Source organism: Mirounga leonina, unplaced genomic scaffold (assembly GCF_011800145.1).
Source record: "Mirounga leonina isolate KUSES-001 unplaced genomic scaffold, KU_Mleo_1.0 Mir_413, whole genome shotgun sequence".
NCBI classification, from domain to species: domain Eukaryota; kingdom Metazoa; phylum Chordata; class Mammalia; order Carnivora; family Phocidae; genus Mirounga; species Mirounga leonina.
Window position 1 is genome coordinate 3,921,146 of NW_023270734.1, and position 17,877 is coordinate 3,939,022.

A 17,877-nucleotide genomic window follows, 5' to 3' on the forward strand; every position below is an offset into this window, starting at 1 on the left:
TATAAAAGATGAAGGTGTCGCTGCGGCGGCAAGGCCCACGGCGAGAACGCGGGCGGCTTCGTGCTCGGCGCCTTGAGGATCTTCAAGGCTGCCAGAAGCCCTGAGCTTGCAGTTGCACCTAAATCACAGCTTTCGCTACTCTCATATTTGGGGTGATGGTGGAAAGGGGACTATCATCAATAAGAGAATCTGAGAGGCATTCTCTATCCTTGCACTGTATCCCAGCTCTTCTTCCAAGTTCCATCCCCCTTCCTCCATGCAGCTCCCTGGCCCAGGGCTCGCCTTCTCTTCCTTACCTGGGGCACAGTGGGTTGGGCACCTAGCCTCGCCTCCCTCCACCCCTACGTCCCGCGGCGAGCGCAGCCTCTCCAGCGCTGGCCTCGGACGGTGAACGTGTGCCTGGATTTGACACAGCCCGGACCTCAGAAGTCCAGTGACACCAGAAAAGAAGCTCCCGGGGCGCAAGCACCTCCTGTAACATGCTCGCGCGTTATAGGCACAAACCCGAGCTCTAACTTCACTCCCGCTAATCTCGAAGAAAAGAAAGGGCGCGACGCAATGCTCTCTGGTGCCTAGCCACGCGTGGTTAAATTTCCGGCTCTCCCGCCAGCTAAAACGCGGGATTTGCACCGCAGCCTCTCAGCTCCCAGAGCCCGAGCCGGGCGCTACTTGCGGCTTCTCCAATTTCTCCCCTAAATGCGAAGGAAATAGCCCCTTTTGCTCTGCGCCTGCGAGGCCGGCGGATCTGAGAGCCGGGCCCCGCTGGGGAAGGCTGGGCGGGCCGGGGGGGCTCCTCGGCGGCGCTTGCAACGGCGGCTCATCTGCGAGGGTTAACAGCAGTCCCCGCGGCCGGGTGGGTGCCGAGGCTTCCTCTCGCCGGCCCGGGAACGTGGATACCGCGCCCGCAGGATGTTCGCCGGCTGCGCGGGGCAGTCAAGAAACATGAGAAGGCCTCGGTATTCCTGTTCCCGGGCCGCGCGCGCCCGTCTGGGTAAATAAAGCCGAGACGACGGCGGTGGCTGCGGTGAGCCGCGCTGGAGCCCGCGCCGAGAACATGCGGCGGGGATGGGAGTGCGCCTAGCCTCGACGCGGGAGAGCCAGCCGCCCTGCCGCCGGCCGCCGGCCCCACCGCCACAGGTACAGCCCTCGGGTCTCGGCGTCCCTGCTCCGGGCCACGGGACGCGAGGCTCGCTCTGGCTCCCGAGCTGCTGGTTCCCCCCCTGCCCCCCGGCGCCTCCGTTCTCCCCGCCCTTCCCCCACCCCCCTCCGAGGTCCAGTGGGCACGCGCCCTGGTGGTGGCCGAGGCTGGCCCGAGGGTCTGCGAGGAGCCTGGAAGCCCACCTGGCCGCTCCTCCTTGCCTTTAAAATTCTTCGCGGGCGTTGGGCGGGGTAGTTCCACAGGGAGGGGATCTCCCCAAGCGACAGTTTGGAGTGAGTCTGGGTAAGGGTAAGTGGGGGAGTACAGGAGCAGAGAAGAGGCGCTGGACACTGCGCTTGGGCCGCGGGTGAGGGCCAGGAACCGCGCTTCACACGCCCACCCCCCCGAACCCCTCCGTTCAGGACCCAGCTCTCGGATCTTTGCAGCCCCCTCCCACCTCGCCTGCTGCCTGCAGACCCAGACCGCGACGGGTGTCTGTGGTTGCAATCTCTGTGTGGGCTTGGGACAGCCGGGAAGGGTCCGGTATAGCAAACCTTTCGGCGGAGTCGCTAAGAAAAACTCGCCGTTGAATATGGGAGGACAGGACTGGGGTGGGGAAACACTGTGGGACTGGAAAAGGGTGTCTTTTACAAATAACGCAGCATGAACGCAAAGCACTAAGCGCACTGATTTAAAAAGAAAAAAGAAACAAAACAAAACAAAACCAAGGCTAGTCCTGACCTTAGAACAGGGGCTTCGAGCACGGAAATTTGCTTTGACACTTTTCGGCGAGGCTGTGTGCACACTCCAGACACGTACCTGTCTGCGTGGGAGGACTCAGCCTTACGGTGTACCGGGCAGCCAGCGGAAGTCTGACTTCACCTCCCCACGAATACTGACGGTAGCTGTCGCTTAATCGCTATGGTCACGGCCCTAAATGTCGCCCGTGGCCGCTGCTGCGGTGGCTGGAGGGCGGGGCAGGGGGCGTTGGTAAGTGTGGGCAATCTGCGAGGCAGGAGATCCGTACGTGTTGGTGTGGCAGCCCACGCCTGGGCGGGGCGGGGTGAGGGGGCGCTGGCAGCAGTGCCGAGGCGGCTGGGAAGAAACAGGAGCTACCCCGAGGCGCGAGGCGGGGTGATGGGGGCGGTAACTCGACTGCTCGGCGGCGGCGCGGACTTGAACCTGAGGCCCGCGCTCTACAGCCAGAGGCTCCCGGCCGCCGCGACCCGGGAGGTGAGCTGAAAGCTTTCTTTAACCATGGCAGCCGCAGGCTCGGTGGTGCGCGGACCGCGATGCTTCCTTCCTCTCCTAACACCTATGCAACCTCAAATGGTTCCCCGAGACCCGAGAAAGGGGCGGGGGAGGAAGGGCTCTGAGCTCGAGGCTCACACCCGCGCTGCGGAAGAGGACAGCACTGACAGCGGGCTCTGGGAGGCCTGGGACTCCGGCGCCTTTGACCTGCCGGGACCCTGCGCATCCTGGAACGGGCTGGGGGATGGGAGGAAGACTCCGGGCCAGGGAGACAATGTGGTGCATTTGTCCCTGACTCCACTTAACTTTCTAGCTCCGGAGTCAGCTAACTTTCCCTGCCCTCACCCCGACCCCGAGGGACCTTAACCGGAATTAGAACACTGGTTTCAGCCAAACCATCCAGGATCTAGAAAACATGAAAATCCCCGGAATCCCGGTGTGGCCTGGGACTCATTAACCGGGACTTGGATGGAGATGCAGTTGTTCATATTACCCAAAATTTTCCCTTCCTTCCAACCCCTCCTTAAAACCCGAGTGGGAGCTCCGAGATGCTTTAGACTTCCGTTGTGACTGAAGAGCAACCCCCCCCCGGCCCCCCGCGCGCGCATATTCCGCTCCGCTAACCCGAGTGCAGTTCTTCCAGATTAAAACCAAGAAAAGAACTCGTTTAGGAATTACTTTCCTTTGCCTACGCAGGTAAATTATTCCTGGTTGAGGTTCCTTGGGAACTCGATCGCCAGGGCAAGGAGGAGGGTAGGGACCTGTCCCGGGAGCTGCGGGGAGTTGGGGGGAGGGGGGAAGCGGTGTAGCCAAGTGGGGAGAGGCAAGGGGTCCCTTGTCCAGGTGCGGCGGCGCCGCTCCTCCCCTCGGCTCCCCGGCCCAGAGCCTCGGCCAAGCCCGGGGCTCAGGACGAATAGGGATGTGAGCACTGAGCGAGTAACGTGATGCATCTTCTTCTCCTAGAACCCGAGCCCTGCGGAGCTCCCAGCGGCCAGGCCTCGAGGCGCTGCGGCCGCGCGGCGAGCCCCAGCCAGCCGGCACCATGAACACCATCGTCTTCAACAAGCTCAGCGGCGCCGTGCTTTTTGAGGACCGCGGTGCTGCGGAACGGGAACGGGGCAGCCGGCCCTATGGTGGCGTCCTGGACAGTGCCCACGCCCGCCCTGAGGTGGGCATTCCGGACGGCCCGCCCCTCAAGGACAACCTCGGCCTGAGACACCGGAGAACTGGGTACGCTCACGCACCCGGGACCCCTGCCCGCCTGCAGCCCGGAGGGGTGGGAGCGGTGAGCGGCGCGGGCGTGCGAGTGGCAGCCGGGGCCAGTGGGTTAGGGGCGCAGAGTTCCCGGGAGGGCAGGTCTCGTGCATTGTCTTTTTAAGGCATTAGTTTCTCAAAATATTGGGGAATCGGTTCATCAGGATAGCTCAAAAGAGGCTTGTTGGAAACTGAGGACACGTGCAACGGCTCCTCAGTCCCCTGATACCTGGACCTCAGGGTAGGGGGCTACCTGCCCCTCTCCGGACCATGGGTGCAGACGCGCGGCTGAGAGCGAAGCGGAGAGGACTGAGCGGGATGCCTAGGAACAGGGCAGGGCCAAGCAGTCGGGGCTTCCCAGGTCAGGCCAGCCCCGTGGGCTTCCCCGCTTATGTCACGACAGGGCCTCGCCACGGCCTCGAAGCTCGCCCCGCCTCGGCCAAGGTGTTGGCAAGGTCGGTTCTCCGCAGGGCGCCCCGGACGCGCGTGCGCGCGGTTCGGCGGGGCCCGCTGCGAGCCCGGAGGGGGAGGCCGCGGGCCTGCCGGGCCGGGTTTCGGTCTAGCCGGGTGAGGGGCTGCTGGGGAGCGAGAACTCGCGGGTGGGCCAGCAGCTCCGGCTGCAGAGGCGTGGCGGCGGCTCCCTGAGCGCCCCGCGGGGGGAGGGGCAGCCGTCCTGGCAGTCTCCACCTGAAAGATTGCATCAGCTGCTTGTTCTGCGGCGTTGTTGGTTAGGAAAATAGAGATTAGATTTCCTCAAAATGTTACTACCAGTCCTTTCGGATGGAGTTGCATATCAAAGTGTTTAAAGAGGCAAAAGTCCTGGAGGCTGCGGCGCAGGCGCGCGAGCCTCCCCGAGTGGTGGGGCGCGCCGGCGGCCGCGCGGCGACACCTCCCGGAGCCGCGGGGGAGCGCAGCGCCTAGCCTCGGGCTCCAGGCTGCTTCGGCCCCTTCCCCCTTTGAAGGTGCTTTTCCTCACGGACGGAGTTTTCCGTACTTTTAAAACTCTCCCTTCAGTCGGGAAAAGGCCCCTCGAGTGGTGGTTTTTTGTTTGTTTGTTTGTTTTAAGGTTCTGCGTCCTTCCTCCACAAACACTTGCTTGGAAGGTTTCCCCTTTTTCCAGAGGATCAAAGGAAAGAACCAGGGCGGCGGGACGGCCATCATCCCTTGCCTTATTCCCGCCGTCCAGTGGGCGACTTTTCCTTTGACCACGGGCGACGGGAAGCCCCGAGCTGCAGGCATGAGCTCCCTAGAGCGGGCAGCAGCCTGACCCGGCCCACGAAGCCAGAGGCACTCCAGGGCGCCGGCGCAGGCGGGCGAGGAGAGGGCGACAGCCCTGCCGCGCAGATCTATAGCCTGAATAACAAATTCCCTCAGATCATTTCACCATCGTCACCTAAACCTCTAACTCCTGGCTACTCGCTCCAGGCTAGCCCGCCTTTCAAGATAAACTTAGTGTCGGTCACCGCCACATGACCCCCTGCGACAACCAGGCCATTTCAAAGAGAGACGCCCAGGGAACGGTATTCGCGCCCAGAAGTCGTGTTGCCCCCTCCCCTGCCTCACCTCAGCCTGGGGGCGCGGGGCGGGCGCGTCGGTCGGAGCCGGACGCCCTGCAGAACCGGACGCGGGCGCGGCGGCCGTTCTCCGGGGGCGCGCGGCTGCGGGCGCAAAGGTGTCCAGCGGTGGGGGGATGCTGGGGGCAGCGGCCAGGCGGCGCCGCTCACCCGAGCCGCCTCCTCCTCTCCCGGTGTCCAGGGCCAGGCAGAATGGCGGGAAGGTGAGGCACAAGCGGCAGGCTCTGCAAGACATGGCGCGGCCCCTCAAGCAGTGGCTTTACAAGCACCGTGACAACCCGTACCCCACCAAGACCGAGAAGATCCTCTTGGCGCTCGGCTCGCAGATGACGCTGGTGCAGGTAACCGCGGCGGAGGAGCCGGCCCGCGTCGTGTGTGCGCGGATCTCCACCTGGCGCCTCCCGCTGGGGAAGGATGGGGCTGGTGGAGGCCGGTCCTGGTGCTCTGGCTCCTGCCTCAGAGGATGCTGAGGGCTTGTAGGAAGTTTCTGGGTTTCCTCTCAATCTTATCTATCAATTCAGTGCTCGTGCTAGGTTCAGGAGGGACTGCACGGTGTTTTGTTAGGGAGGGCAGTGAAAAGTCAACTGAGAGTTACGAAAAGGTGTCTGGGAATCTGGACTCGTGTGCCCTGTATTGATGGGTACAGATGGGACTCCCTGCAGTGATTTTCAAATTTGAGTGTGCATCACAATAGCCTGGAGGACTTGTTCAAAGTCACATTGCTGGGCCCCACACCGGAGTTTCTGGTTCAGTCGTAGGTTTGGGGTGGGGTCAATATTTTGCATTTCTAACAAGTTCTCAGGATGATACTAAAGCTGCTGACCCTGGATGAAACTTTGAGAACCATGCAGAAAGGCACTTCAATATTAGGTACCTGTATTAAAGATCAAGTACAGGATAACTTAAAAACTACCTTTACTGACAAAGCTAGGACGTAGGGTGGAAGGGCAAGAAGTGGGTTTTGATTTATTTTTATTTTTATTTTTTAATAAGAGGCATCCTGAGCATTAGCTAGAATCCCCCAAATTTTGCTGCTGGTATTTTTCTACTGGGTCTAAGAAGAGGCCAATTTCAAGTGGTTAGTTTATTTTGTCAAGTGCAGAGAAAGGGTGCAAGTTTGTTTCTTCTCTAGTGAACAAACTCCTTTATATTTGACTAGCTTTTTCCTTACATAGTCTTACTTGGTATTCACAAAAATGCGGTGAGGTAGAGCAATAATAAGCATTTTACAGGTGATGTGACCAAGGCACTGTGGCAGTTAAGTATTAGTATAGGGTAGAGGTAGGCCTGGAAATAATGTAATCCCAGATCAAATGCTGGTTCCAACACACCACAGACTTCTTTAATAAATTTGATGACATGAACTTTTATACATGCAAACAACAAATTTATTCAGAAAGGAGGAGGAGCTAAATAAGCTGAGAAGTTTCATATATTATAGTAGCACTACATTACTGCATTTGTGAAGTTTTGGTCATTCCATTAAATTTATAATGAGAGAGGCCCCAAATGAAAGATAATATTTAACTACTAGATACAATAAAAGCTGCTTTCCAGAGTATTTAAGGTTGACATTTTAGGAATTGCTGGAAAGTTTGACAAAGCATGAAAGTTGACTTGTATTGAAGCTTATTAAAACTATAATATGCATTTGTCTGCTTATATTCAGAATACAATTGTAGAGAAAAACATCTGTTTTGCTTCATGTTAACAGGCAATGGTATTAATAGTGATTTGCTGCAGCACTGGAGGGGAAAATTTATTTAGTGTTCTTGGCTTAATATCTGTTTAACATAAAACTATGAATTTTCAGTGATTCCAGTCAGAAAAACTTGACTTGTGAAAATAAATGCATACGTTCAAATTTCAGTTTAAACAGGTATGTTATTTATTTTGAAAATACACTAGTTTATAGAGCTATTTGAATGTTTCATAGTGATGTCAGCAATAAAACATTAGACTAATTCTGTATATCATACAGTTTCATACTTAATGCTTGTCATTCTTTCATACAGAAAACAAAAAATATGACATATTTAGAACATTTTTTAATTATGAAAAGTAACATTGTCATTAGTAGAGACATTTAAATTTTTGTGTACAGTAGTTTTGTTGGGATGCAATACAAGTAGTTGTAATTTTAATACAGAACCAAATTATTTCCTACCTGTAATGATAGTTCAAATACAAATAACCATTCTTTTTGCGTTAAGATCTTGGTAATGCTATTACGATTTTCTAACTATATCTTATATTCTTATTATGTTTTCTTTTTCTTACACTAGTCCTCAGAAAATAAAAATGCCACAGAATTATTTAATTTTTAAATGGAGTAATAATTACTTATAATAATAAGATACCTGCTTAATGATTTCCAAATTTTTATAATAAATGAAGTTGGTTTCTGGAACGTTGTAGTGATAAATGGAAAAAATCAAATGTATAGAATAGCCAAGGGACCTTTAAACATAGTAATCCAATTTGGCTCTGCTTATTTTCAATTAGGCATAATAGGGTATCTATGTAAGAATATACATATATATGTGTATATATGTGTATATATGTATGCATGCATATCTATTTACAGCTAACCCTTGAACAACACAGGGTTAGAGGTGCTAACCCTCCCTGCAAGTCAAAAATCCACATATAACTTTTACTTCCCCAAAACATAACTAGTAATAGTCTATTATTGACTAGAAGCCTCACCAGTAACATGAACAAGTAACACATGTTTTGTATGTTATACGTATTATATATTGTACTCTTACAATAAAGCAATCTAGAGAAATGAAAATGTTATTAAGAAAATTATAAGGAAGAGAAAATACATTTACAGTATTGTACTGTATTTGGTGAAAAAAGTCCGAGTATAAATGGTCCCGTGAGGTTTAAACCTGTGTTGTTCAAGAGTCAGCTGCACTTATGTTGACATATATGTGAGAGTTTGTGAAAGTCAGACATACATTAAACATCCAAGCAAATTCTGACTGTATGGGAACCAAATAAATTATGTAAATACTTTACACTTCTGAAGGAAAAAATATAAAGCTATGAGCTGAATAAAACTTTTCATCCCTGCAAATTAGACCCCTATTGAATGAGTCAAGTTCTCCCAGTGAATAAATTCTCTTATAGAGTCAGCTTCTTGAGAAGAGCAATCATGTCTTTGTCATCTTCATACCCTCATATCATTCCAGCACCATACATGTTTACAGAGTGACTAAGTTCTAATTGGGGAATACCATTATAATCACCATGCAGCTTTCCAAAACACCATTCTGAAAACTAGAGAATGTCTTGAAATCTAAGATATTCTAGTTTTAAAATCCATTCCATTGAATACACAGAGGGCAGCTCATTATCCTTAATGCTATATGATGGTTCCAAAGAACAGCATGAATATAACTCATTATCTTCAATATAGCTGGAAATATGTCATATTTTTATGTCTGTGGACAAATACGAGTGTTCCCCTTATTTCTGGTCCTAAAGTCCTATTTCCTGTTTATTTCAGTACCTCCTATCTCTGTTTCTCATGACTGATGTTAGTAAGTGGTTAACATAACTTTTATTCCCTAACTATGAGAGTATCTTGTATTTTGAGAATTTCTTTTACACTTAACATTTTCCTTTTGACTGTGTGTCAAGCTGTTAAACTTTTCATAAAATGTACTTTTGCCTTGTTCTGTTACTCTTAAAATGATAAAGAAGGACATAAAACCTGGTCAGCAATCTCCACTAAATCTAGAAGGAAGGAACTGAAACGTTAGTGGAGGAAATATTTTTAGGACCACAAAAGGTACTTTTTCTGATAAATAGAAGCTCTAAGGATATTAATCTGCACCTACATTGTATTTGTCCCTGAAAAATGAGGCAGAAAGAGTTATTTATTGTTAATCTGGCATCTTACTTCCTAATGAGATATAAACATTTTCATAAAATTAACAGGTAATGATGTGTGTGTGTGTGTGTGTACTTTAGCCAACCAAAATATTCCATTGTGCTTAATTTCTATGGCTGACCATTGCTTAAATATTATAAAAAATATACTCTGTATTATCAAAATGTGAACAGCTTTATTGTGGAATAACATAAAGTGGTATGCAATTGGGATTTTGTATTATTGTAGGATATAGAGCTTACTGCAGAATAATTGCCTTGGAAGAAGTTTTTCAGAGAAGGGCAGATGGGTGCTGTATCTGGTTTCAATGATCCCCATTGTTCATGTGTATATATTTTTAATATATTTATATTTCTTCTGGATTATAAAGAGTGAAATGTCTCCTTGGGATGATTTCTTTCATGGTCACAATGCAGAGTGCAATGCACGTGGAGTTTGAGATTACATTTAATGATTGGATGTTGATGCTTCCTTTACGTATAGAAGTTTCACATTCCTACGATAATGTCCATGTACAATTGGTTAAAACTGCTGTGTTCTAAGATTTTGCCCCCTCTGTTGACATAGCTCTATTTTTGCTGGGTGAGTGTTTCTGCTGAGATATGTATGTAGTTATCAACTGCAAGGATTATAGCACCTGTTAAATATTCAACAAAATCTCAGATTGGTCTTTATTCCAGGTGTTATACTACATGGTGTAGAAATGAGGTTCTCAATATTTCAGTTGAGTAACTCAGAGTAAGTTTGTTAATTCTGTATGTTCAAAGGTGGACAGATGCTAGCTTATCCCTTTGGGTTTACTATAATGATTGCTCTGTCAGTATGATGAATGTAAACACCTCAGTTAGAGTAGGGATGAAAATTACTTAGTTTTCTCTTCCAAATTCTAGGATATTTGCTTCTCCAACTTTTCACTGTAAAATACAGTGTTTCTTAAGCTCTGAGTTTGACATCAAAATGCTGTTGCAGAACCTATCCTTGGTAAGGAGGCCTGTTTCATGTAAAATAGAATTTAATGAGATTTGCATGACAACCTGAAAGAATCCATAGTAAATTAAAGGTAGAAAATCTAAACTGGTATTTTTACCTTCTGTGAAACAGATGGAGTTTGCATTATTTCATCAGGACAAAAAAATTTGCAGAACAGTACTTATGCAAATTTGTTAACCAACTGTTTGCTGTTTACATGACTGAACGCAAGCAGATTATTAAACACCTTGGACTATATCCAGCCCTTAAATTGTATGGTAAATTTCTGGTGATAAAATACTGGCAGAGTAAATATATTAGCAGATTGCTTGCCAGTCATACTTAGGAAATCAGGTTAGAGACAGTCCATGTTAGATACCAGCAAACCTTTCTGGAAAATTTTCTAATTTGTAATTAATATCTTATGGTAAGAACTGAGTATATAAAACACAAAAAAGGATATGACCCCTGCGTATGAAAACTTGTAATCTCACCGTGACATTTAAAGGTCCCCATTTTTTGTATGTTAGAATTATAGTGTGTTAATGTTTTTGGAAATCAGAAGGCTATTGCATTTAAAAAAAAATGAAGAGTTGCTTAAGAATTGGATTTTACACTGTATTATGTGATGGTTGTGCTAAAGTTTAAGCTTAGTTATGATTTAAGGATACTCTGAATTATATGATATTTAGTAAAGAAAGTAGTAAAAATGTTTTGAAGTATTCTAATAAATATAAGTGATGTAGGCATAGGAGAAGTTGCAGTTTGTCCTCTGCATGTCAGGGGACATAAACACACGTGTCTGATTGCTCGAGAGGGTGGTGGTCAAGAGCAGAAGGTAGGTTAGCACCAGCTATAAAGGGAATAAATTAACACTTTTGTAGGAGAGCATAGACTATATTCACAGATCTTAGTTTTTAGAATTGGTAAGTGTTAGGTACCATCTAATGCATTTTACAGATGAAAGGCTTAAAGTTCAGAAAAGTTGAGTGACTTCTCTAAATTCACACATGTTTTTGGCAAATTGAGAACAGAAAACCAGGTTTCTTTCCATTATACCACAGTTATAGGACAATAGGACATTAATGACGATTTGAAGAAGTTAAGCAATTAAATCATCATGGTGCATCAACACTTGAATTTGAAGGTGGTGGTGAAGATTCATTCAAGTGCATAGAATGGAAGATAGGGAAGTTCAGAAAAAGAATGTTCTAAAATTCCCAGTTACTACTATCCAAGGCATGGATGAATATTTCAGCCATGACTTGGAGAATAGAGAGAGGTTTGAGGACTGGACCAGGCATTTCGTGCTTCCATAGTGAATGTTCACCCATGTATCACAGTTAATACATAGTTCTATGCCAATCGTTCCCTGTGTGCAGGGACAAAGTTTATCTTAACACTTAAAAATTTCTATCACTGACCACCATGGCTAGAGCACAAGAGCTACTCAATGTGTATTTATTGAATGAATAGTCCCAGAAGTTGTCTGTCTTTAGAGGTTGGAGGAGACTTATAATTTGAAGCCAGATTAAATCGTAGTTATTATAGGGGAACTTGATAGGAAGAAGGTTAGTAGACTAAGACTTCTGGAATACCATGGTGAGTTATTACATCAATGCACATAAATTTAAAAGGACAGTTATTACCTAAGACACAAAGGAGGTAATAATACTGAATATATATATTATATATGATATATTTTCTGTATACATATATGTGTGTGTATGTGTATGTGTGTTTATAATTGGGGAAAGCTACCATGTTTTAAAAACCCATGGAGGCAAAGAGGAAAAGAATTGTGGTTTTGTTTTCTTAAAAAGTAGGATTCACCCTAGGTCCATTCAATAATTAGGTCTTGAGAAATGTGTAAAAATTGTATATTTATATTATAAATCTAAAAAAAGAAAAAAGAAATTTCCAGTGCAAGCTTTGACACATAAACCATTACAGTAATATGGAGTCATGTTCTAGAATAAATTGGCAGAAAGATGTAATTCTCTTTCCACATTTCATTCTTTTAAAAGCAAATATTGGCCCTTTGGGTTATTTACATTTTTTTTTTCTGATGATAGCCTGATATTTTAAAGGAAATCTCAAGCACCATTTTAACTTCTGGAAATCCAATAGCATCTTTTAAAAACAATGGAAGTAACTTCCCTTTGTTCTGCAGTGTTTGTTTGTTTGCCTTCACCTATTTGCTTTTGGAAGCACTTGACTTGCAACTTAAAGCTGGGTGTTACTGGCATTTTTCTCCCTCTGCTTGTCTGATTGCTCTATGTCTGATTGTTCTGCTAGCTCCTCTTTTATAGTCTTGCCTCTGATGTCTGGAGGTTTCGAGCATTTGGTCTTCAATCATCTTTCTTTCTACCTACTCAAAACTGCTGCTGTCACCTCTGTGTGTTTGACCCACATCTGCTCTTCCTCTCCCTGAGTCTCGGATATCAGTTTTATTTTCTTGCTGCACATCTCACCTGTATGCTTTTCTAGTTCCTCAAACTAATCATTCCCCAAACCAAGTACATCCCTTAAACAGTTCTACTTTCTTTCTCAAAATGGCACTATCCTCTTGGTTACACAGGGATGACTCAAGGTCATCTTTAACTTTTCCCTCTTCCTCACTCACCACGTGTCTCTGGAATTTGACTCATATTTGTTCCCATGTCCTCTTTACTGGGAACACACTTCCCTACCCGTTATACCTGACACATTCCTTCAACACTTCACTTAATTCCTCATGAAGTCTTGAAAGTAACCCCTTCTTCCTTTGGACTCCTGCATCATTTTATTTTAATGCCTCCTAAGCCATTCCTCACATTGTTTCCTATGTTAAAGTTATTTGTACCCTCTCCTACCTCTCTTGCTAGCCTGAGCATTTAATGGCAAGAGATGTTCTTTTTTTTTTTTCATTCCCAGAATACAGTATGTGCTCAGTCTCTGTAGTAAGTGCTCAGCATGTTTGTTGAATGAATGAGTGAATGAATGGAATGAATGTCTAGTACTATTACATTCTGAGAATATTTAATGATCAGAGGTACTGAGAGAGGCGTAGGTCCCTTGTGGGAAAGTAATTATGTGATGGGTAATATTTTATGTTTTGTTAATTGAAAAATAAAACTTTTATAGGTGTCAAATTGGTTTGCTAATGCAAGACGTCGGCTTAAGAATACTGTTCGACAGCCAGATTTAAGCTGGGCTTTAAGAATAAAATTGTACAACAAGTATGTTCAAGGAAATGCTGAGCGGCTTAGTGTAAGCAGCGATGATTCATGTTCTGAAGGTTGGTTAATATTTTTTTTTTGCTTTCCCTCTGTTAATAAGTTCACCCCAATTGCTATTTTTAAGGTTGACCCCACAAAACATGATGGTGCCATAATGGTTCTTTTTTACTGCATGAGGTAACTTCACTTTTACAATACTGTAAATGACCAACAGAATTATGGCTGTTTCCTCCTGTTTATAGATTTATCATGTGTCGGAATAACATTTCCTGTGAAATTCATTAAAATTAAAGTACCATAGGGAGAGATTACTTAGATTCCTGCTTCCCTTGCCTAAAAATTAATCTTGAGTATCAAAGATAATTTTATACACTCTAAATACTCTGTGTTTATGTATATATTTAATGATTAACTGTAACAGTTTGGTGGCTGGGGAAAAGTATATTAAGTACTACCTACTGATATTTTTCTCCCTTAGATGGAGAAAATCCTCCAAGAAACCACATAAATGAAGGGGGCTATAATAATCCAGTTCACCATCCTGTGATTAAAAGTGAAAGCTCAGTCATAAAAGCTGGAGTGATCAGGCCAGAGTCACGGGCCAGTGAGGACTACGTATCACCCCCCAAATACAAGAGCAGCTTATTGAATCGTTACCTTAACGACTCTTTGAGACATGTCATGGCCACAAATGCTGCCATGATGGGAAAGACAAGGCAAAGAAACCATTCAGGATCTTTTAGTTCCAATGAATTTGAGGAAGAATTGGTGTCTCCCTCATCATCAGAAACCGAAGGCAACTTTGTCTATCGCACAGGTAAGTCTGTGCTTTTCATGATACCTTGTCTAAAACAGAACTAAACTGCAGCAAGGGGTCTATTTCAACAGGTATAAAGGCATAATTTTTATTGCTTTTGTATGAGATTATTCACGTATAGCCCATAGTTTAATTTGAAAGCTTTTGTTTTTGATAACCAGATACGCTTGTTAGTAGGTGATGGTCTACTGGGGATTTTCACCCTTAATAATAAAGATGAGAATTTTCATCCTTAATACTCATTTTTAATCTCAATGATACATATTCTTGGAGGAGGAATGCCCTGAATTATAGGCAGCCATGCAAACACTTTGTATTTCATCTTTTCTCTTAAATTCTTTGGTTGCTAATAGTGGTGGAAAATGAACACAAATTAGCATGGGTGCCAAGACTCCTGTGAAGGGAAAGTGTAGGTCTGGCTTAAATTGCTTTGGAAATTTTACTTTTATTCCTGGAAAGCACAAATAGGGCTGATAAATAGCTTTGAAATTTTTACTTTTATTCCAAAAATAATAAATCGATTTCTGCCTGTCCAAAACTTTCTGATGGAGTAGTGAGTTTGGTAAAAATTTCTCTCTTCACTTCAGTTTCCAGAGAGTTTTGCTCGTAAAGAGTGTTTGAGCAAGTTACTTCAGAACAAAGGATATGTGTGACCTACATCTGGTATAGATAGAGTCCAGGTTCTGAAAATGCCAACAAATGGGATTTAGAAATGTTAGAGTTGGAAATAACTTCAGAAAGCATCTAGTCCAGCCATGTTATATCATAGGTAAGAAAACCCAGACCAAGAACACATAGCTAGTTACTCTTCCTGGATTAGTAGTGCAGCTTAGCCTGCATAAGGGGTAGGAGGAATGTAACTACTAGCAGACTATGATGATTCTTAATTATTACGTATACTGCCACCACTCATTTATTCAGTAGTTATGATATGCTAGGCCCTCTACTAAATACTACACAAACAATACTGCATGTAGTCCTTGTAAGGAGCTTAATATGTGAATAGTAGGGCTTTATAAAAGAATTTAAATTTGGTCTGTTTAATATACTTTTCAGATTATTTAACTAGAAATCTTCTTTTCAAGTGTCTACAAATGTGTACAAGATATATTATCTGTGAGGATTCAGAGAAAATCTCAATACAGGTTTAAAGACTTAACCTCGTTTTCTGTTTGCATCTCCAACTTCAAGAATGAAAACAACTCCAAACTCTCTGAGATACAAAATTAGTCTTGTAAATAATAATTGGGTCTAGGAAGAAGTAAAAGATGAAATAAAAGACTATTTAGCTAACAACAAAAAATTTAAAACTACATACTAACATCTAGCTAATGTGACCAGAGCAGAACTTGGAGATAATTCAGAGCTTCATGAATTTTATTTACAGTGATAAGAAAGGATAGGAAATCAAGTCATTCACGTACAGATAATTGAAAAAAGAATAAAAATAAAACAAAAAAGTTAAAATGGAAAGCTGCAAAATAAAGAGTTGACTCTTTGAAAGCAATACTAAAAAAATAAGCAAAAATTGGCACAGATTAAAGTTGGAAGTGAGAAAGGAGATATAGCAATCAATACATAGTCATTAAAAATAGTTTTTAAAATTATGGTGTACTATGCACAGTTGTTTGACAATATACTATATGCAAATGTGTAGATGAAATGAATCGGTATTATTCACACAAATTAAATTATAAAATTATAATGAGAAAAGTTGTAAATACCACTAATTCAGGAAAAGTCAAGGTTTTTAGTAAGCCCCATTCCCAAAACACATGATTTGATAGAGTCATTGGATTTTTTTCCAAACTTTGAAGAAATAATTAATTCTCACGCTTTATGCATTTTTCTGGAACATGTAAAAATATGGGTAGTATGTCAGTTTTTTGTTGTTTTGTTTTGTTTTTAAAGATTTTATTTATTTATTTGAGAGAGAGCACATGAGAAGGGGGAGGATCAGAGGGAGAAGCAGACTCCCCGCCAAGCAGGGAGCCCGATGTGGGACTCGATTCTGGGACTCCAGGATCATGACCTGAGCCGAAGGCAGTCGCTTAACCAACTGAGCCACCCAGGTGCCCAGTATGTCAGTTTTTAAAAATGTAAATGTAATCCTATCCAAAACCAGATTAGAATAGCATAAAAATCAACATTTTTATTTATGATACTGATACGGACTTCAAAGCAACATGAGAAATATTGATAACATAAGGTTAAGTGAAAAACAATTTAAAATTGTGGAAACATTGAATGCAGTTATGACAGTACAAGTATGTGTAGACAAAAAACAAGGAAGATTTTTGGAAACAATGAAAATTAATTTTGAATAGGTGGGATAATTCAAGGTCTATTATTTTTTTAAATTTCCTATAAATTTCTTTATGCTGCCCAGTAAAAACTAATTTGAAATTTACCTAGTGTGATGAGTCTTTTGAAAATGCACGTTCTTTTCAAAGGTGATAAAATAGAAAACCAAAGAGGGAATAGCATGCCTATATAGTTGATGCTTCTCAAAGTTAAGTATCTCGGCCATTTATTTTTATTAAAATATCCAGTGGCCTATTCTTTTGCCAAGTTCTATTTTTAAATAAAAACCTATTTTTTAGTTATGCAAGCAATGAGAAAGCAGCCTAGACACGTAGATTTCTGGTTTTGCATGCATGTGTATAAACTTTAAAAAGAACAGAATACATTTTTTTGGTTTTGTGGATAGAGAATTGAGAAAGACTGGTGGTCTAAGACTGGTTTGCTAAATCTTAGCCTGAAATAATAAATGGCTGTCTTCTGGGGGAACCAAGCAACAACGTTGCTGCAGTTTACCATTCATGCATAAATAGTAGAACAGGGGATTTCAATAAATACTTTCTGAGCAACTGCTATGGTTTTCTCTGGCATGCAGGCTTCTGCTGAATTCCTTCAATTCCTCTGGTTATATCTTTCTTTCTTCACCTAAATAGAAATCCTCTAAATCTGCTATTAAACGCCACTCCCCTCCCCCACCCCACTTTTATAGTAGTGCAAAGAGTTCATCTTTTAAATTATTTTTCAAGAGTAGATTGCCTTTAAACACAGTTTATTAGTTCATCTATGCTAAAAACAACTGTATCCATTTTTCCACCCATTTTTGCTATCTTATGATGCATTTCACTAATGATACAGAATCAAAAAGCCAAATGAAAGAGTTGGCTTGTGGAAAGATAATGTCTCACTGAATTTTATTTCACTTGTTCTTGTTAAATTCTAGGAGGGCGAAGCCTGCTGGATTATGATGTAGTAATCCTAATTGAACCATATAGGCAATAGAACTCTTTTCTATGTTAGTGTGAATTAATCAGATTAGCTTCCTCTCCACTTGACTAACAATATCAAAGTAGATACAAACATGTTTTTATTGATTTTATGTAGACATTAAATATTTCTCTGTAATCTGCAGTCTCCCCATCGTGCAAAAAGAAAAAAAAAAAGCTCTCTCTTCAGGGGGCATGCTAGGCTTTCAATAAATATTGGCTAAAGCATTTCTGATAGCAGAAATTATAATATTAGAATTGATTAGAATTTTCTTTAAAGATTTTACTTATTTATTTGACAGAAAGACACAGCGAGAGAGGGAACACAACCGGGGGGAGTGGGAGAGGGAGAAGCAGGCTTCCCGCAGAGCAGGGAGCCCGATGCGGGGCTCAATCCCAGGACCCTGGGATCATGACCTGAGCTGAAGGCAGACACTTAACGACTGAGCCACCCAGGCGCCCCTA

General features: G+C 43.9%; 1 protein-coding gene across 2 annotated transcripts in view; it reads left to right on the forward strand.

The window, feature by feature from the left end:
- The first annotated feature begins 1,096 nt into the window (after positions 1-1,096).
- The window catches only part of MKX (mohawk homeobox), a 65,794-nt gene continuing 49,013 nt past the window's right edge, over positions 1,097-17,877 (forward strand). The window contains exons 1-5 of one of the 2 annotated variants that reach the window (XM_034987223.1): positions 1,097-1,137; positions 3,353-3,619; positions 5,399-5,558; positions 13,217-13,370; positions 13,790-14,128. In XM_034987223.1, the coding sequence (XP_034843114.1) occupies positions 3,432-3,619; positions 5,399-5,558; positions 13,217-13,370; positions 13,790-14,128 (841 nt within the window). In that variant the 5' untranslated portion in view covers positions 1,097-1,137; positions 3,353-3,431. Of the gene's footprint in view, positions 1,138-1,819; positions 2,372-3,352; positions 3,620-5,398; positions 5,559-13,216; positions 13,371-13,789; positions 14,129-17,877 lie in introns of those variants that run through there. The other variant, XM_034987224.1, reaches the window with a different exon arrangement.